Here is a 25412-nt window from a genome sequence, read left to right on the forward strand (position 1 = left end):
TTTTTTTTTTCAAACTGAAAATTTGATAAAATCCTGAGCGACTGAAAATTGAAAATAAAAAAATAATTTTATGCAGAGCACGAAAAAAAAAAAAAAAATCTGACAATTAAATTTAATAAAAAAAATAAAATTTGTTCTAATGTAAAGTTAAATATTGATCTATGTTATAATAGATAAAAAAATGTTTTCTCTGATAAAAATGTTTATTCAATAATGATAAATGTAAAATGTCTTTAATTATTACGGAAATAAATTAAGTGAATGACAATTAAATTGAGTGTAAATGGGATTTAGATTACGATAAAGTGAGCTAACACCCGATAGAAAGTAAATATATATGATGTATATGGATGTATGAGTGTTTATAATAAACTGTAATAAAGACAAACGAATAACGAACGTTTAAGAGTGTGATATGCGCGTACACTATCTCTAAAGGCATAAACAATCACCGTCGCAATGATACTTTAAATTTTTTATTGCTTAAATTGAGTTATCTGGAGGGGGGAGTTATGATATTGAGTATTACTGAGGCCAGGTCTTCAATAACTGGTCTTACTACACCTGAGTATTTTCAGTTTTTCCGCAACCGTTTAATCAGCCGTATCAAATTTACTTTTTTTTTTAATTTTTTTCCACTTTTGTCTCTCCGTTCATTTTCTATCCGTTACTAATTAGACAATTTGAGTGAAAAGTGCCGGTTTTTTTTTTTTTATTTAATTTTATTTTATTTTACAACAAATAATTATACTATTATTTGAATACTGCTACGAATAGTGATATGAATTTGTGATAATTATTTTAAAAAATCGCACTATTGTTGGCTAATGAAAAGAATGTGGTTTAAACGAGTACTCATTGTTTCGTTATTCATATTCCAAGGTATATTTTTTATTAGCGTTATTATTTTTTATTATTACCGTTAATAATCACAGTGTACTTGAGAGGAAACTTTTTAATTAGTTTTAGATGAAATTTTTACTTAATGTAGTTTAGTAGCTAAAATCATCTACAAGTTATGCCGATTACTGACTCAAGTGTTTTTTCGAGCACGATGAAGCAAAAATTTACTTGTGTGTTAAAAAACAATTTTGATTACTTGTGTGCTTATGAAAGCGGCCGGTTTCCCAATAACGCAATTGATTAATACGTAACTAAGTTTCTATTCTATTTTTTGAGAATACGCAAAAAAAAAAATTTTAATTTGCAGCATGACATAATTTAGAGATTTTGAAATTGGTATAAATAAATTTTTAATAAAAATTTAATATTATAATTTAATTGTTCTTCATAATTTATTGCTCTCCTAGAGTTGAATCAGATTTTTTGGATAATTTGTCCTACTTAACTTTCTTTGTATACTGATACGTTATCATCAACAATTAAAATTATGACATCTAGGTAAAATATAACGAAAGTGAAACTTAGATTTTCTATATGTACTCTCATATCTCTAATGCTGTAAAAATTTCTAAAAATGCCGGCCTGTGATAACGATCTTTTAAATTGTGTTAGAAAATATAGCCGGGTGGTCTTGGTAAATTAGGATGAAAAGGGATGACCGGGAATAATATACACTTTTTTTTTCTTTTATCAATTTTCTATGTGATAAAGTAATTAAGTTTCAAAACATGAAAGAGCGTGAATTTAATGAACTCAGATTTTTATGGGAACATTGGTATTTAATGAAAATTATAATGATTACAGTGACATCTTCAGAAGAAACTAAAAATGAGGAGACTCCCACAACGATGAATAATAAGATACCTGGTGTTATATCTTTAGAAGAAGAATACAATGTAACTCATCTCAATGATTTATTAATTCCTGCGGAAACTGTGTCGCCCGAAAGTTTAACACCATCGTCTATAAATGATAGTAACAGTAGTATTAATGACAATTCAACGGCGTTGAATACCACAGGATCTTCTAACTTAACAGAAGCTAATGCTGAAGGATTAAATGAAACATCACCAGTTAATGCAACAAGCGACGACACAACTTTAGCAATTAATGCAACGAATGAAAATATGACAACACCAGTGAATGCAACCGCACCGACAATATTAGCAAATGCATCAGATGGGAATTTAGAAACAGAAATCGGCAATACAACAGAATCTTTGAATACAACAAGCGACAATTCGACAGCTCCATCAAATCTAATAAACTCTACAAGTCTTGATAACGAAACTGCACTAAATTCTATGTCAGCGACTCCTGATGACAGCTCGATAAATAGTACTAGTAGCAGTAATTCAACGGCTTCAGCATTTTCTACATCTGAAGCTAATTCAACAGCAGGAAACTCGAGTACAAATGCTAATTCAACAGACGAAAATACGATTAATCCTCTCGCTTCAATATTAGAGCAAACTTCTGATGTTATTCCAACGATCGACCATTATACAGATCTGAATAATGGTTCAATGGTGGAAAATACAACTCTTATGTCAAATGCAACAGAAGACAATGCGACTTCAACTGATATTCCAACGGCAGAAAATGTAACTTCTGATGCTAACTCAACGGACAATAATGCAACACTTACGGATAATTCAACAGAAGTAAATACAACTATTGCCAATAATGTAACAACAGATAATATAATTCATCCAGAAAATGTAACGCTTGTAAATGAAACTTCAGCGAATAACCAAACAGCAGAAAATCCAACGTCTGCTGATAATGTAACCGCTGGAAATACGACAGAAGAATATCCAACTCTCGATGCTAATTCAACTCTTTCTGATAGTCCAATAACAGAATCTACGCCTAATAATATTACCTCAACAATTAAAGATACAGCACTCACTAATACTATTGCTGATTCAATGGCGGAACATACAACTGAAATCTCAAATTCAACAAAAGACAATGCGACTTCAACTGATACTCCAACGGCAGACAATATAACTTCTGATGCTAACTCAACGGACAATAATGCAACACTTGCGGAAACTTCAATGGAAGTAAATACAACCATTATCAATAATGTAACAACAGGAAATATAACACATCCAGAAAATTCAACAGAAGGAAACGGAACTCTTACCGAAAACCCAACACTAGCTAATGCAACGTCTGTTGCTAACTCAATGGAAAATAATGGAACAATTGCGGAAGGTTCTCCAGAAGGAAACGAAACTACTACCGAAAACCCAACAGTAGCTAATGCAACGTCTGTTGCTAACTCAACAGAAAATAATGCAACAAATGCGGAAAGTTCATCGAAAGGAAACGAAACTTCTGCCGAAAACCCAACAGTGAATAATACAACGGCTGTTGCTAATTCAACGGAAAATAATGCAACAATTTCGGAAAATTCAACGGAAGTAAATACAACCATTATCAATAATGTAACAACAGGAAATATAACACATCCAGAAAATTCAACAGAAGGAAATGGAACTCGTACCGAAAACCCAACAGTAGCTAATGCAACGTCTGTTGCTAACTCAACAGAAAATAATGCAACAAATGCGGAAAGTTCATCGGGAGGAAACGAAACTACTACCGAAAACCCAACAGTAGCTAATGCAACGTCTGTTGCTAACTCAACAGAAAATAATGCAACAAATGCGGAAAGTTCATCGGGAGGAAACGAAACTATGGCCGAAAACCCAACAGTAAATAGTACAACGTCTGATGCCAACTCAACGGAAAATAATGGAACAATCGCAGAAAGTTTATTGGAAGGAAACGAAACTTCTGCCGAAAACCCAACAGTAAATAATACAACGGCTGTTGCTAATTCAACGGAAAATAATGCAACAATTGCGGAAAATTCAACGAAAGTAAATACAACTATTGTCAATAATGTAACAACAGATATTATAACACATCCAGAAAATTTAACAGAAGGAAATGAAACTTCAGCGAATAACCAAACAGCAGAAAATCCAACGTCTGTTGATAATGTAACCGCTGGAAATACGACTGAAGAACATCCAACTCTCGATGCGAATTCAACTCTTTCTGATAGTCCAATAACAGAATCTACGCCTAATAATATTATCTCAACAATTGAAGATACAGCACTCACTAATACAATTGCTGATTCATTGGTGGAACACACAACTCTTATGTCAAATTCAACAGACGACAATGTGACTTCAGCCGATACTCCAGCGGCAGAAAATACAACTTCTGATGCTAACTCAACAGACAAAAATGCAACAATTACGGAAACTTCAACGGAAGTAAATACAACTATTGTCAATAATGTAACAACAGAAAATATAACACATCCAGAAAATTCAACAGAAGGAAATGGAACTACTACCGAAAACCCAACAGTAGCTAATGCAACGTCTGTTGCTAACTCAACAGAAAATAATGCAACAAATGCGGAAAGTTCATCGGGAGGAAACGAAACTACTACCGAAAACCCAACAGTAGCTAATGCAACGTCTGTTGCTAACTCAACAGAAAATAATGCAACAAATGCGGAAAGTTCATCGGAAGGAAACGAAACTACTGCCGAAAACCCAACAGTAGCTAATGCAACACTTCCGGAAAACTTAACAGACGAAAATGCAACGGCTGCGAATTATCCAACATTAGAAAACATCACAATTCCGGAAAATGCAACAAAAGGAAATACTACTGATAATCCAACAGCAGACACTATAATACATGTGGATAACGCAACAGGTAAAAATGAAACTCTCGTTAAAGATTTAATGGGAGGAAATACAACTTCTACTGATAATCCAGAAGAAGATATAACTCTTTCTGATGATCCGACAGTAGAATCTACGTCTTCAAATGTTGTTTCAACAATTGAACAAACACTATTTACTAATGCAATTGCTGGTTCAATGGTGGAACAGACAACTCTCGAACCCGATTTAGCAGAAGAAAATTTAACTGTTATCAACAATACAATAGTTAATAATATAACATCTGATACATCAGCGTTCGAAAACACAACTTCTGCTAATAATTCTACCGAAGGAAGTACAACTTCTGCTGAAAATTTAACAGAAAACAACACGTCTTCTGCCGAAGATCCAACAGTAGAAAATACAACTCTTTCTGATAACTTGACAGTAGAAAATACAACACATCCAGAAAACTTAACACAAGGAAATGAAACTCTTGCGGATAGTCCAGCAGCAGAAAATGTAACTGTTGTTGATGAGTTAACCGCTGGAAATGCGACATCTGCTGATAACTCAACAGGAGACAATGCAAGTTCCACTGAAAATTTAGCAAGTTCTAGTGCTAACTCAACAGCTAATGCAACTTCCACTGATAATTTAGCAAGTTCTAGTGCTAATTCAGCAGCTAATGCAACTTCCACTGATAATTTAGCAAGTTCTAGTGCTAATTCAGCAGCTAATGCAACTTCCACTGATAATTTAGCAAGTTCTAGTGCTAATTCAGCAGCTAATGCAACTTCCACTGATAATTTAGCAAGTTCTAGTGCTAATTCAGCAGCTAATGCAACTTCCACTGATAATTTAGCAAGTTCTAGTGCTAACTCAACAGCTAATGCAACAGCAGAAGATACAACTCTTACCGCTGATTCAATGATAGAGCACATAACTTCTAAATCTAATTTAACAGCAAATCAGACAGATCACATTACTGACTCGACAGAAAAAACTCCATCGGAACACGATAAAACAGTAATAAACCATTTCGACTTATCCGGATTTACAATGCAATTTTTCCAAACACTTGCTGATGAATTAGCTGGTATGAGCCTCTCTAAAAATGAAACAGATTCCCTTAGTGGAAATGTCACAGCATCAAATTCTACTGCTCTTGATAATGAAACAATTTCTGACAACTCTACAGCTGCAAACATTACTTTAGATACTAACAGTACAACAGTAGAACCAGGTTCAAACTCAACTGAAACTACTATCGCCAATTCGACTGCAAATTCAGATTCAACTACTCTAGCAACCGATGTCAATAACTCTACAGAAACTGGCGAAGACAATTCAACTACAACATTGCAACCGGGAGATACAACTATCGCTGAGAATTCAACCGATGATTCAAATTCTACCACTGAAGAAATTTCTATCGATTCCACAACTTCAACAGACAATTCTACTTCGGCTGAACCTCAAGAGTCATCAATTCTACCAGATGTATCTACTGATCTTACAACTGATTTATTTACAGAAGTAACAACTTCAGTTCCAGATCTAACGACTCCAGCTTCTGATCATCATCTAAAATATACATACACCATTACGGATTCGGATGTGAAGATTCCTTGCTTACTATTGAGTGCGGCAATGACTCTAGAAATTCGTTATGAAATGATGAATCATACCGTAAGTTTTTAAAAAAATTATCGTTTTACTTTAAACTAAATGTTTCAGATAATAATAGATAATCTTTTTTTGGGTCTGATTATTTTTAGATGGCTAATGGAAGTTTAACGATTCCAAAGACGGCACAAGTAAACGGAACTTGTAGTTTCACGGATTCAATTATGATACTAAGCTGGAAAGACGAAAAACATTTAGATTCTAAACTCGACGAGAGTGACCAAATAGACTCGAATACTGTTGTCTTAAATTTCGTAAATAAAGACGGCAAAGCTTATCTTGATAATATCGAAACAACTATTTATCTAGATGACGTTAATTTCCCTTACGCCTTGAGTAAGAAAATTTCACAATCATAATTATTACATATTTATTTGTTGAAATTTCTATATGATGAAATATAATTTATTATTCTATTACAGAAAAAACTTTGAAAGAAAAGTCAGTTGAAAATTTACATTTGTTTGAAGCGAAAGCTTTAACCGAATACTTAATTTGTGATGAACGTACGGATGTTCATACTGCAAATGTTACGTTGACAATGAAAAATGTCGCCCTGATAGCATTCAATTCCGATGAAAAATTATCGTCCAGAAAAGGTATTTATCGATAATATATTTCTGATAGCCATACAACTATACTTTTAAAATTTGAAATAATTATCAATAATTTACAGCTCACGTTTGTGGAAATGAAGTGACAATGAATGTAGGAGCTATCGTTGGAGGATTGACGGCTGCAATTGTGATAATTTGTGTTATTTTATACTTTATTTCTAAAAAAAGTAAAAAAACTAGCGCAAATCTTCCATAAATAATATTAATCATTAGTTTAGATGTTTTGTTGATAAATATTATACACTTAATAATTAATTAAATGTTATATATATTTATAATCTTACTTTATAATAAGTTACATTTAGTTATGATAATAATTTATATATGCCATGTTGAATAAGCCAAAGAAAATTATATAGTGGCAATATTTGCTTTATTGTATGACAGTATTTATTATTAAAAAAAAAAAAAAAAAAAAAAAAAATTACTACCACGTATACTAATTTTCTTTGTTATTTCTATATGTACTTCGTAAATATTAATAGCAATTAATAAATTGTATTGTATATTTGATGTGATAAAGTCATGAAGAATTTTAGATTTTGTTATTTTTTTTATCATTATTGAGGTAATTTATGAGCCAACGATCCTACAGTTAACCCCTTCATTTTTTGTGATTCAGTTCAAAATATAGTTTTAAATACGTCGTCCCTTTTCTGGGTAAACCTCGTAGCTGCAAAGTTATAGTTTTTTCAGAAATCGATCAAAACATCTACTCTGTTACACGTGCGTTGATGGAAATTTAAAAATTCAAAAGTCTCTCGAACATTCTGTTATAATTATTAAAATTTGAAGCTTTTTTTACGCAATAGCAGTACTAAAGAATCCTGGGTCATAATATCTAGCCTCATCGAACCCAAGTATAAGCCTCAACCCAGCCTCACTGAGTAAAAAAAGCATTTTGAGCGTCAAATGATTCTCAAAGAACCTCAAGAAGCCTCGATGAGCCTCAAATGAACCTAGTCTTGACTATGTAATTTAAATTCGATTAGTATGATTTGACGCTCTTTGATCACCATTTGAGGCTCATTGAGGCTTTTTGAAAATCAATTGAGGCTCAAAATGCTTTTTTTACTCAGTGAGGCTGGATTGAGGCTTACTTGGGTTCGATGAGGCTAGATATTATGACCCGGGATGTTTTTCATTCATAACTTTAATTATGAAAAAAAAGTAGTTACGAGGTTTACCCATAAAGGGGACGAAGTGTTTCTGATATTTAAAAAAATAAAACAATGGCTACAGTAGACCTACTTGTTCCAAAATGGCTCGACTAGTGAAAACGAATTATCATTTTAGTTTTTTAATCACTAGATCATCTTTTAGCCTTCTGATTTTTCCAAAAGTAGTCGAATATAAGCAATAAATATTTCTTATAAATCCAAACGCCTCCCGTTTGAATGAAAATTTTGCACAGGATGCAAAACCCTACTTTCCTTTATAGCAGCGTAATCTACTATTTTAAAGTTTTCATTTACGTATTGTTTTATAAGAATATTTTGGTCATACGATTTTTTAACAGGATCAATATCTTGTTTACATTTCATTTAAAACTATTGCAGTTGTGCATGGCGTGGGAAAATGTATAATGATACAGTATTTTATTTCTGTTTATTGTAAAACAACTAATTTTGTCTATTACCGTTATATATTTAAACTCGTCACGGATACGCCCACCCCAATTACCCTATTAAAGAGTAAACTTTGTATTTATCGCGTCATCTGGCCGATCACCGTGCGAAAGTTTTTGATACATCCCCAATAAATTGAAATACTTTTAATAATGCTACTCTTATTTAGAAAAAACCGTTATATTATTTATGTTTTTAATGAAATTGATAATTTTTTTTTCTATCAAGTCAGTTATTGATTGATTGGATTAAAAAAATTAATAGAGTTAATAATGGAAGAGTATAATTTTTTAGTGATTATGATTTGCAAAAAACTAATCGGTAAACAGATCGTGTATCATGACGATGCAACAAAATATATATAAATACAATTGGATAACTGCCACACCCCTCGTTTAACACCTGGGTATTATATTTAAAAACATATGTCATCACGGATTCACCGGTAATTAAAAATAATAAAATAAGAAAAGACCAATTGTAGATTGTGGAATCGTACTAATAAACATTCCATCGCTGGATAAAATTTTACACGTATGGTATTTTAGTTTCCTGTACTCGTCTGTCAGATAGAATTTCAACGGTTTAATTTATTGTGGGAACAAATTTATTGGGGGTCCATCAAAAAAGTATATACACTGTACACCAGGTTAAAAATTCTCACAATAATTAGCAGCAAAGCCCTCGCGCTAGTCATGCTTCATTGAACATTTCTATTAAATTTTATTGCAACAATAAAATGAAAACTAGACAAAAAAAAAGGAAAGAAATATTCCTCGTTAGAGAAATCGGTTGGAAAATTTTTCAATGCCTTCCGGATACCCAACAAAAAGCCCTCCTGCGAATTATTTTCACTGAAATCCTTCGTCTTTTTAGCATCACAATATAGTTTTCTAAAATCTACAGAATAGAATTACAATACATTTACATTTATTTGATTTTTTGATAAATTACTCTAAGCTTCTCTCAAAGGAAAATTTCGATGCTGTAATATTTTAGTTTGAATTAATTTATAAATATACTTACATATATATGTTTATAAATTAAAAAAAAACAGCTGTTTAGTAATAAAAGCACGTAGTGGAAAATAGAAAATTTATTACACTAATTATGATATTAATTTAAAAAAAATGTTATGTTTTTTTGAGTCATAAATTTTTTAACTAAAATTATGTCTTTAGAATTAATGAAATTATTTTATTTGATTGTTCCATATGTCGTAAGCCGTGAGCTCGCTTTCAACAGAACCGGATGAGTAATTACCACATTGTCAACACGCAATTAAATATTTAAAATATTTTTTATGTATTTAAGAAATTATTATTACACTGTAAAAAATTCGCGGAGTTGATGCGGATTAAATCCGGAGTGAATGCGGAGTGAATGAATTTTTAATTATTCACTCCCCTCGGAGTGAAATTCACTCCGCAGGGGAGTTTTCGCGGAGTAGATAATTTTTTGTGTTAATTTAATCCCTCCGGAGTGAAATTCACTCCGGAGCGGAGTTTTGAAAATATTATTAATAAAATATAACTCCACTCAATAAAATCGAAGTAAAAATTCGCGTATTACATTATTGATCAGCTGATATGCACACACATACGCACATACATATTTAGGCACACACGCGCACTCGCACACACACGCACGCACACATTTGCACACACGCACACATTCGAACACACGTACACATTCGCACATACGCACAAATTTTCACACATGCACACATTTGCACACACCCAAACACACACATGCACGCAAACACACACATATTGTTTAGCAGTTTAATATAAATTAATATAAATTTATTTAAGTATTAAAACTCCGGACCGGAGTGAATTGGGAGTGAAATAAAATCCGCGTTACTCCGAGATCACTCCGCTAAAAATAACTCCCAATTCACTCCGCATGCAGAGTGATTTTTTTTTAACTCCGGAACTCCGAGTGGCGGAGTGAATCCGGAGTGAATTCGGATTTTATTTCACTCCCAATTCACTCCGGATTTTTTACAGTGTAAAAAACTTCTTAAACTTATAAATGTAATTTACGTGTGATAATATTCTCAAACATCCCGTATATATATTTGAGTTAAGAATTGAGATTAAAATTTATAATTTCAACACCGAAAAATTTACCTGGAATTCATAATGCAGGTCCTGAAAAATGTTGTGTAAATTTGTTCGCTAAACATTTTTTAGTTGGCAGGTGCAGCCGTATCTTTCCCGCGCAATGAAAAATGTTTTATTGTTTTAATTTTATTATAAAAATCTCAACCCGCCTGATTAAACAAAGTTATAAATATAAATGCGTGTATAAATATTGCTGCAGATATAAATTTATGTATTGTGGGTTTTTAAATAAAAGCATTGTTTATTTATTTTACTTTGTTTTTTTTTTCTTTCAGACGGTTGCAGTCTCTGTTTTTGTTACTTATTATGTAAACTTGTGGATTTAAATTAAATGCTACTGCATAAATTTTCTAAGATAAGTCACGCGGGATAATTTAACAAATAAATGAACACAATAGTGGACAATGAAAAAAAAACACCAGTGGAAAATGGATTTCGAAATGCTAAGAGGAAACAATCTTTTACGTAAAAAAGTTTTTCAGTTCTGAGTAAATTGTACGGAAATTTTCCAAGACGAACTGACAGACAGGCCTGAGTACGACTTGTAGATTTGGGTTTAGTATTCAAACTTGGACACGGCCTAGTATATTAAATAGTGTGGGTTCAACACCTACAATCTATAGTGCATACTGTTAAAAATCCCAGGTACATCAGTTTTTGAAATCCTGTCAGTTTTAGTTTAAGAAAAATTGTGCAAACTAAGATAGAGTATTTCTTGGAAAAATATTTCATCTCACACCTGGTATATTTAATATATTTATATATTGAAATAGTATACATGTATATATACATATATATATATACAAAATACTTAAGTTACAATTAAATTGTATAAGAAAATATTGAGTCACCACTATTGTTTATTTTTTTCTCAACGTATTCATCGTATGTTAGAATAAGATCTGTTCTTGACTAAGGCAATGGAATTTCGCACCGTTACCGTTTACAAATAAGCTAATTTTTCAGAGTTCGAAAAATATTGAAAGCGTTTAGTATTAATTAGTAACGCGCCTACTGGTTTTTTCGGTTTATAAATAACCGTTGGTTTCTAACGAATTTCGAGATGACTTTTTAAAACTGAAAATTTATTAAATGAAAATACGAACCGCCTGTTGTAACGGAAAAGAACAAAAATTCTCTAGTAATTATCAGCAGAATAGAGATCTAGACGATTTTTAAAAATCTTAATTTACACAGAAAATTTTTCAGCAAAAATCTGGCACTGGGAGAAAGATCTTGCCAGCATTTAAGTTTCACCCTGTTCAGTAAAAATGGCATTTAATATGCATGCTATCGAGTACTATATTTTACAATTTATGATAAAAATTGATATGTTTACTAGCTGTCCTCATAGCAACAGATTTTTGAGGCAATTTTTACAAAAAAAAAATTCGCGCGTTTAAAAAATTGACGGTTGGAGGAAAGCTGAAAATAACTTTAAAAAATTTTCTCACGTTAAAGGTCTAGTCGAAAATAATGTCCTGCAGTACCTGACATGGTCTATATACTATCCCCAAGGTGCTAGTCATCAGCTGTTCGTCTCACGCAGCCCACCAGCTACCAGTACCTCATGCACTTCCACCTAAAGGATCTGGTATCCCTTTAAACTTTAAAACCCACTAGGACTACAGTCCTATACTCATCAAAACAAATATATAATTTCTATCACTGCTTAAATAACAACTCGTTTAAATCCCTAAAATAAGAAATATCTTTAAATGACATGATAACACGATCTGTTATTGCGTGATCGTCGATAATTTTTTATTAATTTCCATAATACACGTTTTGAAACTTCTTAATGATGATGACGGTAATGATAAGTACGGAGAACACGATGAACAAAAGTGACGGGGGTATTATTATTTATTGTTATAATTGTTTTTTTCAAATGCTGAGTGAAGCAAAAGTGAAGCAGAAACTGGCATCATTGAATTTCTGCAGGGATCGTTTTGTGGATCTAAAGGAAGTGGCACGCGCACGGTGCCGGTTAGCCACGCGACATGCTCCAAGTTCCAAGAAACGATTCTCCAACCGTCTTGGCATCTTTCGCCGTTGTTGTTTTCCTTCAGCCCATACATATATAACCAACGGTGAAGTAGAGTGGAGAAAAGAAGAGAAGAGAATAAGAGTATAGTATAATATAGAGAGTAGATCCTCATACTAATACCAAAACGGCTACCGACAAACATCTCAAAAGCCTCGCACGCGTCCTACATTTAGCCATTTTTTCATTTTTTGTTCTTGTTATTCCTTGTATATCATCTTGTTCCCTCTACAATCAGACAATCGTCTCAAATGAGCCACCAACAATAGCCGAAGCCTATGAGTAGTCAATACACACACATAATAAAAAAAAAATATCGAGAAGGACTGCCAGCAATTTGGTGCATTCAGAAAACTCGATACACAACCAAGTGATGCATAATTTAAGCGATACACTGAAATGATAAATTCAGATGCAGAAACAGCTCTGTTGCCATGAGAAAAATTCCCAACGGTCATACAAGAACGAAATCGAAAATAAATAAAAATAAAAGTCAAGATGAGAGAAAAGAAGTGCACGTGCGTCTCGAAGGTTCTCTCTTTTACGTACATGGATATTGGTAGCTGAATGTATGTTGTTCATCTCTGTCTGTTCTTCCTTCATCACCTCCTCCTGCCTCCTTCTCCTCTCAAGAATGCCGACCGCGAGTGCTCTGTGGCGTCTTGGAAACACGAGGACGCAGATGGGATTGCGTTTAATGAAGTCTGGCCGGCTCGCACCTGCCACTTTCCAAGCTACTAGCACACCAAAAAGACCAACGGCCGTTACTAACTTGAATTCATCATCAGTTACCAATTCCCGCCAATCTATATTTGGCGGGAATCATTTACGCATTTTATACCAACATATATATGCGTAATCTCATTACAATTCATTGATGATATTGTACATTGAGCAATCGTTGATTCAATTTAAATTTTTGTACAAACTGCTGTTCGATTATCCTGATCACTGATCAATCATTCATATATAAATATACACATATACATAATTTAATTATGATCCACAAAAATTTATTCAGATTCCGTTTTAACAATGAATTAATTATTGGAGCTTCAGCTTATAAATTTATATAAGAGATGTATATATTTTTTAAATAAAATCCTGAAATGGCATTTCCGAAATATTTAATTACCAAAGCCTGAGACATCTGGTGATCCCGAAAATTGAGTAGAGGAACGAAAAACCGATATCCTGTACACCCCCACGAATATAACGTTTTTTTTAATAGGATCAAGATCATAGATCGTGTATTAGGGTATATGTGGGCAGACATATATGAACTTAGCTAGCTGAATTGGACGGGCTGATGTGTGAGTAAGGTGTGGGTGTAGGTGAATAGATGAAGGTTATATGTAGTCTTTGTAAAGCTAGAGAAGACGAGAAGCGTGGGGCGTGACTGAGGATCTACTCTGGCACAGAATCCAGCTGCAGCTCCAAGTGGCTCACGGATTCACCATACACTAGACTCTTCTGTATATACATGCAGAGCACATCCACCAGCTCTCTTCATATTCACTGCGAGACTCAACTCAACCCCTAAAAAATCCATCGTGAGTCTCGCGATACTTCCCGGAGATAGCAACAGGATCCCAGAGAAACGGCAGATATACAGAGTGGGAGGAACAGCTGGCGCTGGACGTTTTTAAAGGTATAAGTCTTTAAGCCCAACGGACTTTTAAATTTTTTTCAGTCTTTCAAGATCCTTCAGATTTTTTTTTTCCAACCTCTTGTTCAAAGGATTCTTTTTTTTTTATGAAAATCTGGTGAAAAAAATCCAGCCAATGAATTTTATAGACTAGATTTGCTGTAATAGATATTTTCATGAAACTGAAGGAAATTCCGGAGTATATTTTTGGCTAGTCATATTGGGATCTAAATGAGCATCTGCATACAGGAGCAGCTGAAGATATTGATGCCTGTTTATGAAAAACCCTTTCACCAATTGTGTATTTTTATATTTGTACACAAATCATCCAAGTCTTATTTTTTTCCTTTTCAGATTCCTGTAATTCGTGGACACGAATCCTTTCATTCTCACCCACGATCGAATCATCCATCACGTTTCGGATCAACATCTGGATGGAGGCCATTAATAATATCGATTGTTTATTTTTAATCAAACAAAAACACAAACAAAAAATTTAACGCCGCTAAAATTCATGAGCGGATTGATTTAGCTGCGAAAATTGCCCGGCAGCACTTTCTTTTGACATTCTGTGAGAGAATGGAGACGCGATGAAAGGATGAAAGAAAGTATTAAGGGTAAGGATGAAATGCAATCATGGATCAATGAAAGAAGGCATTGTTCTTTAAATGTTTCCTTTACTCTGAAAGCGGGTTCGTCTTGCATCAAGGTACATAAGGAAGTTTTAAAGAGTATTTGCGGGTGGTTCCATTATTTTCCCAGAGCCAGTCGGTGTATTGGTCAACACAAAGAGATGCCGCCGTGGTAGATCGTTTCCCAAGTTGAGATTGTCGGAGAGTAGATGACTCGAACGTGTTTCTAAAACCCGAAATCTGCTCCCGAATTTCGGCGGCTACCGTTTGAAGTTTCATTTTTTATTTAATGTCTTTGTCCCTTTTTGCGCTTCAATCACTTTTTTTATGTTCGGTATCTCATAATTTATATAAATTGAGATAATTAGATAATTAAACAATTTATACCTACATGTGTGGTAGCGAATAAAAAATTAATAATTACGTAATTTATGGACGAGATTGTTAATGCAAAATTTTGTTCGTAGTTTGTAACGGTCAAACGATCGGCTGGATTGCTTTAGACAGATGCAACCAGGTGCTGGAACCGATCACGAATAACAACTCAAAGGGTAGAGTTACAATTTTCTCTTGCTCACTCTTGGCAGTGTTCTATCTCACAGGCAAACTCCAGCGATGGTTATTCTTCAGCTCTAAACTGTACTGGTTACTGGTGTGTTCAATACAGTCTTCGATCACGCCAACGCACACTCGAACAGGATAGACGATCGACCCATGTGAAATATATATATACGTAAAATAAAGTATAATAACATAAAGAAACCAAAAGTTGAGTCAGCTGTCGATAGTTTCCGCTTCGAATTTCGCGCTAACGGTCGTTGATTTTCTTGCGCAAAATCGATATTGTTAAATCGAGAGCTTCACGCCTTGTAAATCTCATATTATATATTTTACTTCTTCATTTTATTTTAGAGATTTAACATTGTGATTTCCGGTCGTACTCTGTTGCTAAGGAGATTTTCAGCTTGAAAACATTCAAAGTTGTACTGCATTACGTAGACAACAATGCGCATCGATTTATATCTCTGGTTATGCACTTTAGTTTTATTTAAATGCACATTTTATTTGTCACATCCGGAAGTAGGTGTGTTTTCGCAACGGGAGGCTCGTTGGACGAACAATACAATTTTCTTAATACTTATGATCATGTGAAAATAGAATTTTTGTACTGTAATTTATTTAAAAATTTAATGCATTTCTTGTTTTTTTTTTTCATTAATGAATGAACATTTGATTGATGAACATGTTTGCTTTGTTTTATTGTTAAAGAACCCCCATGAAGTGAGAGAAATTGTAGGGATTTTTCGGGAGGGTCTTCCTGCATACACGAAGTTTGATGTTCCGGTCTGGGGACTTTGCCGGAAGTAATCGAGAAGAGAGCCAGAATCAGAGGGAAAAGTACATTATGGACAAAGAATATTAACATATATTAGACAAAGTTTTTTTTATATATTGTTCATATAAATTACTATGTACATACATATATTGTTAATGCATAAAAACATATTTTTTAAGACCGGTTTTGTTCATGACCTTACTCGACTCGTGGGTGGAATTTTAAAATTGTTTACGTTTTAAATATTCCTTCCACTTATTTATTAACATACAAATAAATAAGATTAATATTAAGAATAAAAAACATTATTTAAAATTTATAAAATAAAAGATAAAATATGTTTATGCAATAAATTATTTCGCGTGGAATGCAAGTGACCAGTCGGTGGTTTCTGTTAGAATTCCGCCGGTCGGTTTCTGCTCAAAGACAAATTTTTCTCATGAGAATTAAATCTCACATAATTATTTTATAATACCCAAGAATTTTAAAGAAACCGTTGGATAAATAAAATAAAATAAAATAAAAAAATATATGTATGTTAAGTAAATTATAAGAAATTCAGGCAATTAAATAATCTAGGGTGAATAATATTTATTATAAAGAGTTACATGTACATTGCAATCCCGCGGGGGTAGAATCACGAGAAAAAAAAATATACCGAAGCGCTTGTAACGCCCACTGGTCACGGTTTAAGTCCACCTGTCTCACTTCAGTATATTTTCACATGAACCCGCATGATTTAAAACTTTACCATCGATATCTTTGTACTTTTCCCTTTTTTTAAAACACTAACGGTCAAAAGTAACCCCCATTGAGGAATATATATATATATTTATGCATTAAACAATTCGTGAGTGAATCCACCCCTATAGCCCTTGAAATCTACGGAATATTTTCGGTAGATAAGTATGCTTGCAATCCACAGGAATTTAAAAATCCTCAGTCAACATTAAACTCCAGCCGTAGCGGAATACAAGATTTGTTTCAATAAAAACAACCGGCAATAACTTAAACGCCGGCAATTTACAGTTACATAATAAATATGACGATGTATAATATATTATTTAATAAAGAATTCAAAATATGCATTACGTATATTATATAGATGATAAATAATGACAAAGCGCGTTTAAAACGGTTGACCGAATTTAACCTCCTGTACGCCGGTGCATCGTTTAAAATTAGGATGTGCGCACAGCATACAGACATGTAAACATAATATTACTTATACGGTATAATATAATGCGAAGAGAGACAAAACGGAGTAGACATCAGAGTACAGAGTCGTGTATCCCCTTCGCAACTGCGCATCAGACTGTAACTGGCGAAATTAACACGGAAACTCGACATCCGCCTCAGCTACTCGATAAACATGGTCCCAAACTTTTTTTATTTCATTATTTTTATGCATCACTTGTTACAGGTATTTCATTCATCATTTAACCCGAAATCTCATCATCGAGAACAAAAAATTACCACAAAATCTTTAACTCGAACTGCTTATGCTCCCGAGTATCAGTAAATAAAAAGCAACAAAGAGCGATTCCCGCCAAAATTGGTAGCGTCATGCGTCTTAAATAGCACGTTGGAGCTGGTCCACGTGTTTCGCTTCTTTGTCTGTACTGGCATGGGAGCCAAAAATGATTTATTTATGGAAAATTTAAGTATGAAGTACTAAATAAAGCAGCGAAACCGTTTAACTTAACATTGGAGTGAGTGATCTAAGAGACCGGAGATATTCTGACGAATAAAAGGTTGATTCGTGATATCTTAGGGTGTGTAGTGAAGCTTCTTATACTTTACATTATAAAACAGAAATAAATAAAGAAAGAAAGAAAGAAAGAAAGCCAAAGCAAAGAAGGAATGGAAGCCAGTGGAAGAAGAAGGTTTTATGACGAAAGAATATACGACCATCTTTTTCCATCTTATTCGTAATATTTTTTCTTCTGCTCATAGACCATGGATTTGTCCCTTCTCCGGCATAAATCCTACATGCTACACACTAACACCACCACTATTTTTTTCCTCAGTGTGGGACAACTATGGGTAGTCTCCATTTTCGTTGTGTGCCCACAGATTTACATTCATCCTTCTTTCTTGTTCGTCTATTCCCCCTCTTACCCACGTGATGTGCGTATACCTGTGTCGGGTGCTCCGAAAATTGCTTATGCTTATGGTTAACATAATACGTTGGTCAGCGTCGTTGCCGCCAATTCTACCGCGCAGCAAGTACGCGCGCCAATGAAATTCAAATTTGCCGCCGATGAGAGAGGGGACGACCTCGTGGTTTGTGCGCGTACTTGGCGTGCAACCGCTCCAACGATCGCCAGATCGAGTCGGACTGTCTTCGAGTGAAGATAATCCAAGTAAAACTATCTCTATAACTATTTTAGAGAGTCGATAATTTTTTTTGAGTTTTTATTTTTACTGAAAAATAATTTGTTTGATAATCGTATAAAAAATTAAATATTTACGGTATAAGTTACAGTTATATTTAATTTTTAAATAATAAATATTTATTAACGGTGAAAGTGATATGTTGGCCGCACCATTTTGCCGCGAATTGCATTTTGGCAACATGTTGACTTCGAGGATGCAGTCACGCGTTCCACGCTGTTTGTTTGGATCACCAAACCCCAAAGACTCCGTGGATCTTCTCCAAGAGACTTTGGACATGGAAAGAAGTAAATTCGAAAGAAGATGGGGGATTGATCCTTGTGCTGAGGATAAGGAAAATATCCAAAGAAAATTCGAGAGATCACCACGTAAAAACCGGAGTTCACCTTACGCGCGGCAAACATGTATTCACGGTAAATTATTATTATTAATATTATATTTTTTTTTATTCTTTAATATTTATTCAATTGTCCGCGAATATCTCTGATTTAAATGTCGTATGTTTAAATTAGCAATCGGAGCACTTTTTTTTTTTTTTTAAATAATTTTGCAATATTCGTAAATGAATAAATTAATAATAATTGCTTTTGGCGAATAAAAATTTGAATTGGCTCGATAACAGAAGCAAAAATATTTTAAATATTAAGTAGCGTGGATGGAAAAACCCGGGATGCTCAATAGCGTCACCATGTGCCACGTTGTTACTTTTGGCGGGAAAACTAGACTCCGAAGCGGACGCGTCGGAGCGTCGACACGCGCATTAACAGACGTACTATAAATATAATATTTACTCAAAATGTTTATAAATATTTAAATTGTGTACTGTGAAAATCGGACATTTTTGTTGACACAATGCACCCGAAGTGAATGGTGTTTTTAATTTTTTAGTTTATATATAGAAAAAACTTCTCGCACACGAGTTGCCAGAGAGAGAAAGAGATAAAAAAAGGCGCGTGGCTGTAACTCGTTTCGAGTTTACTTTCTTTCTCTTTTTCTCATCTCATATTAATATGTCCTCTCTCTGTCCATCAGGACCCTTGATATATTATTATTCTTAGTCTTCGACGGCTTCTAGTTTTACGCCTCGACTATAATATCGCTTGGTATTCTATTCGTATTCGGCTATTCCTTGATATAATATCAAACAAACTTATTCTTGTTGTTATGTATTAGCTTTTTTATTTGGTTATAATACCTCCTCACTTATCTACGTCACTCCATAATCGTTTCAAAGCGCGTAGTATGAGTAGGAAATCACGAAATGTCTTCACGCTTTAATTTATGGCCCCGTAAGATCGGATAGATAGCATTAGAATTTTAAAATGGATTTTTTCTTAGATTGATACAACTACTATTTTTATTTTTATTTTATATAAAATATAATAAAAAAATATTATTTTTTAAGAATTTGGGACTATAGAGGACGAGTCTAGACTTGTTACCGTGCCGGTGAATCACATCGGAGTTGGGTCATATGAGTCATGAGCCACGGGTTTACCACCTAGTTTATATATATAGCGAGAGAGAGAAATTTTTTTATTTTTTTACAATACGTATCCATACAATATAAAAAATAAAATAGGAAAAAAAAAGATATCCTCAAAGGACTTGGATGAATCATACACTACTACATTTTTTACATCGCGTGGAATTAGAGATCGCGTTCTTCGAATCCTTCTTAACTCATCCGTGACCAAGAGAAACGATACGACGTTTTTTTTTAACCGCACAAAGCCCCATAAAACCATCACAATTCCTTATATATAAATATATATATATATATATATAATGTATGATAATAATCCTTGTCGTCATTACTTAATAAATTCTTTCTTACATAGCAACAGCAACTGTAAGATACAACAAAAGATATATATGTATGTAGTAAATGGCCTTGTGTTTCGTCAAATAAATCGTGAGAATGGTGTTGTATCTGAACGTGTCTCTGGTGATCATATCTTATATTTCTTATCGTTAATAATCGCTGGTAAATATAGAAAAGGGTCGTGTTTGTTAAGTTCTCACACAGGATTTCATTTTTAAAAAAATGGCGAGCCCAAAAGAGGGATACCGTAAAATTTTCTTTCGAGTTATTATTTACTGCCCCTAAGTACAATACCACTCCGTAGGAGACCAATGCTGGTGTAAAGTCTCTCCATTAGCTCATGAAGAATCGCAGGTTTATCAGTTTGATCTATGAAAGACTTCTTGAAAGCCGGAAATATGAGTCTTCACATTTATATTAGCTGGATACGTAGGATATGTTGTATCATATGGAGCTGAGTATATATTTTAAAAAGTAAAAGCCAGCAGACCCCCGTGGAATGTTTATGTCGAGAAAAGTCAACGGAGCGAGTCAAAACTGTAGCCCTTTAGCGACACCTGTTTTAAAACTCCATAAAATCATGCTGAGGGTCTTCATTTAACTTTTTACATGTTGCTGTTGTTATTATTGTGTTTATATACCACTGATATATATATTTTTCCCACAATTAAAGTCTGTTACACGCAATAGCGCCGTATGATTATCAGGGAGCAAGAAAGTGTCCTCGTAAAGGCCGGCAGAACTATTCCCTTCGTTCTGTGCACTTTAAACCGGCATTAAATGTAACTGAGGGAGAACTAATGGTCAGACTTCTTGGTAATTCAAACTGGAAAAAGGGTTCTTCTTGATGTCTATTGACATTTCCTTTTAACTGATGCTAATGACCAAAAGCATTAAATTTTTTTTCACTATTTACATTTTTAAATTCTCACCATTAAAAAACAATTATGGTAAATTAAATTTTTTTATCTTCATTACTATGAGTAGAACAAAGTTATTTTAAATATTGTTGAGTCAGGTCATTGTCCAGTGAGACTACAATTCAAAAAAAAATCCAACCACAAAGTATGTAGTTTACTAATTGTTTCAATTATCACACGGAGCGTGCAAATTGAATTACCGTTTTGCTACGGATTTACTCGAGCAGTTCTCGTTGCTACACTAATATGTAATGAAACAAAAAAATTAAAACGCGGAGCAACTAAAAAGTTTTGTTGTCGTGAAGCCAACAGCTAAACAGTAAAGTAGAGAATACTCTTGTACTCGGGAGAACGGTCATCGACCGCAGCAAATGATGCGGAAGACTCTTCTCCAGTCTTCCACCAACAACACGTTTCTTTGTCCTTCACTTCTACAAGATATTCCATAATAATATATACCTATATATGTATCCTTACGTCGTTGTCGCTTAAAAAAAAGTAAAATAAAATCTGAACCGTAGTGTACTGCGTATTTGTTCCCGATCTCGGGGTCGTAAAATGCAACGCTCCTGCCATTCAATCGTGAGAAGGAATAAGGGGAGAAAAAAGATGCCCCAGAGAAAAACCCGAGGTAAAGTGTACTAGAGAATAAGACCTGGGGTTTTAAACTGCCTCGAGACGGTTGTTGATGCCTTGGTTGTTGTTGTTGTTGTTGTTTCTACTACTGCTGCTCCTGCTTTACTACTTGGTACGAAAAAGGAAAGCCGTTTGCTCATGATTTTTCTATCCACACCCATTTTATTTAACAAGTTATGCAGGGACTTCTTTGTTGCGTTTCATTTTTTTCAATTCCTTTCAATTTAACGACCAAGTCATGAAAATTTTCTTAACCGTCATCTATAATCCCGTCATATAAATTTTATTTCTTTCTTATAATTTTTATATATCATCTTTACTTCATATATATCTACTTTTTATAACAATAATAATAATAATCAATTGATATTTTTAAATTATGACTTTTCATTCTGGATCTCACTCCAATCGTCATCGAATTCTAAAATTAATTATCAATATTTTAATTAAATTCATACTTCGTCTGCATTCAAGCGAGTTGACCTCGCGATATCGCGCATGTATTTGTAATTAAAGTATTGATAATTAATTTTCTAATTATAGCTTCTGCTAATGATCTGAATGACCCAAGTAAAATCATCATGTTGTGCAAAATGATTGTCAGTAAATATATAACCATAAAAAATTTGATAGATAATAATTTTAGAAATTTTGCTGTATGACAGTCTTGAGATTTATTCGAAGCAACAAAAAAAAATAATAAAGAACACAAAGCTAGCTCTGGATAAGAAAGTAAACTCAAGCATTTGCACAGGTAGAAAAGAATAATAATAAAAAGAATAATAATCGTTGGAAAGTCTGCGGTTATAAGCATTAAATGCAGCTGAAACAGATGTTTACATGGGAATCCCTGTAGGAGATTTCGTTACTTAACCACAGGGAATTATTTCTACGAGGTTTTTTAAACTAATGCTGTAAATAAGATAATTTGGATGTATGTAAAAGTATGAGGGAGGTTTTAGTATAAAGATACTACCATTAAATAAGAAATCACTTTTTAAAGAGCAGACATATGGTTTAAAAAGTATTTTTTGCCCACTGGTTTTCTCATACACGAAATTTTTAAAAGCATGAAAAGGGAAAAAAATGATTTTTTTTTGCGCTCCTTTTAGTTTAGTTGAGCTGAATAAAAGAAACGAGGAATTGTGTAGGCGGATTGAACTTTCTCACCTGTCGTCTGGGTGAAGCAAACCCGGGGTCGCGTCTGGCCTGAAGTGACGGGCGAACGGGCCCCTTGGAGATTCTCGTTCAATGTAGGGTAGGAAAAGGCTCAGGTGCTACCTGACCAACAACTAAGGGAACACGTGTGTGCGTGTGTAAGACTCGATCCTCGATGGATCGTAGGATAAAGGGACTGAGTAAAGATCAGACCTTTCGGTCCTTTGCTAATGTTGGGTTCAAGTCTGCATGTATTAATTTTATTGTTATGGAAATTTTATTTTATTTTTTCTTTTATTAATTCTAAAAATAAATACCTCTATATATATATAGAGGGATTTATTTATTTGTTTATTAATTGTCAAAAAAGATAAAATAACTAATGAAAATTTATTTTTTCGGTTACAGACTATTGGAGATCAAGAAAAATCTGTGACGTGACAAAAAAATCACTAGTATCATCAGTGGATCCAAACCAGCTGACAAAGAAACAAGATACTCAAAAAACGACAAATTAACCTCGCAATCAAGATAAAGATTTTTATTATATTAGAATAACTGAAGAGATAATAATTGACGATGGCAACCTAGTTGCGGTATTTATCGTCAACGTGATCATTAATTTTCCATTATTTATCATAAAATATAACTTCCTAATTATATTAATATATATTTATTTCTATACAATAATGTAATTTGACTTAATCAAATAGTTTATTGACAAGATAATTTTTTTCGTTTATAATTAGTCGTAGTTTTGTAAATAATTTGTGATTAGTGGAGGTTTAAATGGATTTTTAAATATTTTCTGAGACTGTTTTATGTATTAATGTATTCTTTTTTCTGTAAAAGTTATTATTATATTATATTATATATTGTTTAAATATTATCGTCTCACTAAAAATCCGTCAGAAGCCTGAAAATCGTTGATTCTTGAATGAAACAACAATACAGCGCCTCCAAAGACTAATTAACCGATCAACTGATTGTAACATCAACTTATTGAATGTACGAGAATAATCAATTGATTTTCTCAAATATCGGCTATTGTATATCTTTTATTATTTTTTTCTCCGTAGAATTAATTTTCAAATCTAGTCATTAATTTTCCTTAATTTTTTTCTTTTTGTAAAAAAATATTATAATTATAAATTTCATTTATTTAAATAAAAGTAATTAACTAAAATAAAAACTCATTTTATTCATATAAATTATTGTCATTTCCTTCCTATTTGTTTATTAAAAAAAAGCAGATGTCAAAACAAATGTTGCAGTGACACCAAAAAATAAAAAAGTCTTTGAAAAATAAACGTAAGCTATTATTTAATACTTAATACTTAAAATCTATATAGATATATAAGCATGATAATAAAAATGAGCGGGACATTGTTATCGTAGATAATATCACTAACACGAGTATACATTAGCGTTCGTATGGGCAACAAGCTGTAACTTGTGTCACCGCACGTACACGCGAAATCGGCGGCACGCGTTTGCTACGGTGTAATCTTTATAAAAAAAAATTAAACTGAGCAGCTGAGTAAGAGACAACAACTACACTCTATTCATGGAGGTCGATTAGAACGAGGATGGCATTTGTAACGTACTAAGCCACCTGGACACGATCCATGGGGGTCTATATATATATACATACATATATAGACATTGAGGGTTTTTGGTTTTAAGTAGTAGGAGTAACAGCACAGTGGTGTTTTTCATCATCGATGTTAACGCCCCCGATCGCACAAATATACTACAGATGTAGGCTCGATTGCATACAGAAATTATACAGGGGGTGCTGTGCCAGCGGTCTAGTTAATTACGATGTGATGCACACCACAAGCTGCCACTTTTAAAACCATTGATGCTAAAAAAAAGGAAGAGGAGCCAGCTGATGCTTCACGTGATATATAAAGACACTAAATGCTTGTCATACACAGCAGTAATGGCAATTTCAATAAAATAATTTAAACTAATTTTATAACTACGATCCCTATAACTATACCCCTTACACATTTAATGCCCCGTGATATTAACACATTGAATTTTGAAATTGAAATTTACGATCATTGGATATCCTATTACTCGAATAAATTTAAATAATTTTTTTAAAAGGCATTAAATTTATTTAAAAATAGGCTAC

General features: G+C 33.4%; 3 protein-coding genes across 4 annotated transcripts in view; 2 read left to right on the top strand and 1 right to left on the bottom strand.

Annotated features, from left to right (window-relative positions):
- LOC130678461 (uncharacterized) overlaps positions 1-25412 on the bottom strand; it is a 70559-nt gene that overhangs the window by 32650 nt on the left and 12497 nt on the right. The window lies entirely within an intron of this gene.
- LOC130678457 (serine-rich adhesin for platelets-like) lies at positions 549-7317 on the top strand. Its single transcript, XM_057485658.1, has 5 exons — positions 549-882; positions 1708-6299; positions 6389-6632; positions 6719-6895; positions 6973-7317. Exons 1-5 carry the CDS (start codon positions 828-830, stop codon positions 7107-7109), a joined length of 5205 nt encoding a protein of 1734 aa, XP_057341641.1. The 5' UTR covers positions 549-827; the 3' UTR covers positions 7110-7317.
- Positions 18642-24449, top strand: LOC130678463 (uncharacterized). Its single transcript, XM_057485672.1, has 2 exons — positions 18642-19143; positions 23678-24449. Exons 1-2 carry the CDS (start codon positions 18870-18872, stop codon positions 23785-23787), a joined length of 384 nt encoding a protein of 127 aa, XP_057341655.1. The 5' UTR covers positions 18642-18869; the 3' UTR covers positions 23788-24449.

The sequence above is a fragment of the Microplitis mediator genome, chromosome 2 (genome assembly GCF_029852145.1).
Source record: "Microplitis mediator isolate UGA2020A chromosome 2, iyMicMedi2.1, whole genome shotgun sequence".
Lineage (NCBI taxonomy): Eukaryota > Metazoa > Arthropoda > Insecta > Hymenoptera > Braconidae > Microplitis > Microplitis mediator.

Bases quoted from the DNA above. Each gene is read 5' to 3' on its own strand.
- LOC130678457 (XM_057485658.1), top strand. From the start codon at position 828: ATGAAAAGAATGTGGTTTAAACGAGTACTCATTGTTTCGTTATTCATA. The intron at 883-1,707 runs GTATATTTTTTA...TAATGATTACAG, and splicing joins TTCGTTATTCATATTCCAAG to TGACATCTTCAGAAGAAACT. The intron at 6,300-6,388 runs GTAAGTTTTTAA...GATTATTTTTAG, and splicing joins ATGAAATGATGAATCATACC to ATGGCTAATGGAAGTTTAAC.
- LOC130678463 (XM_057485672.1), top strand. From the start codon at position 18,870: ATGTTGGCCGCACCATTTTGCCGCGAATTGCATTTTGGCAACATGTTG. The intron at 19,144-23,677 runs GTAAATTATTAT...TTTCGGTTACAG, and splicing joins GCGGCAAACATGTATTCACG to ACTATTGGAGATCAAGAAAA.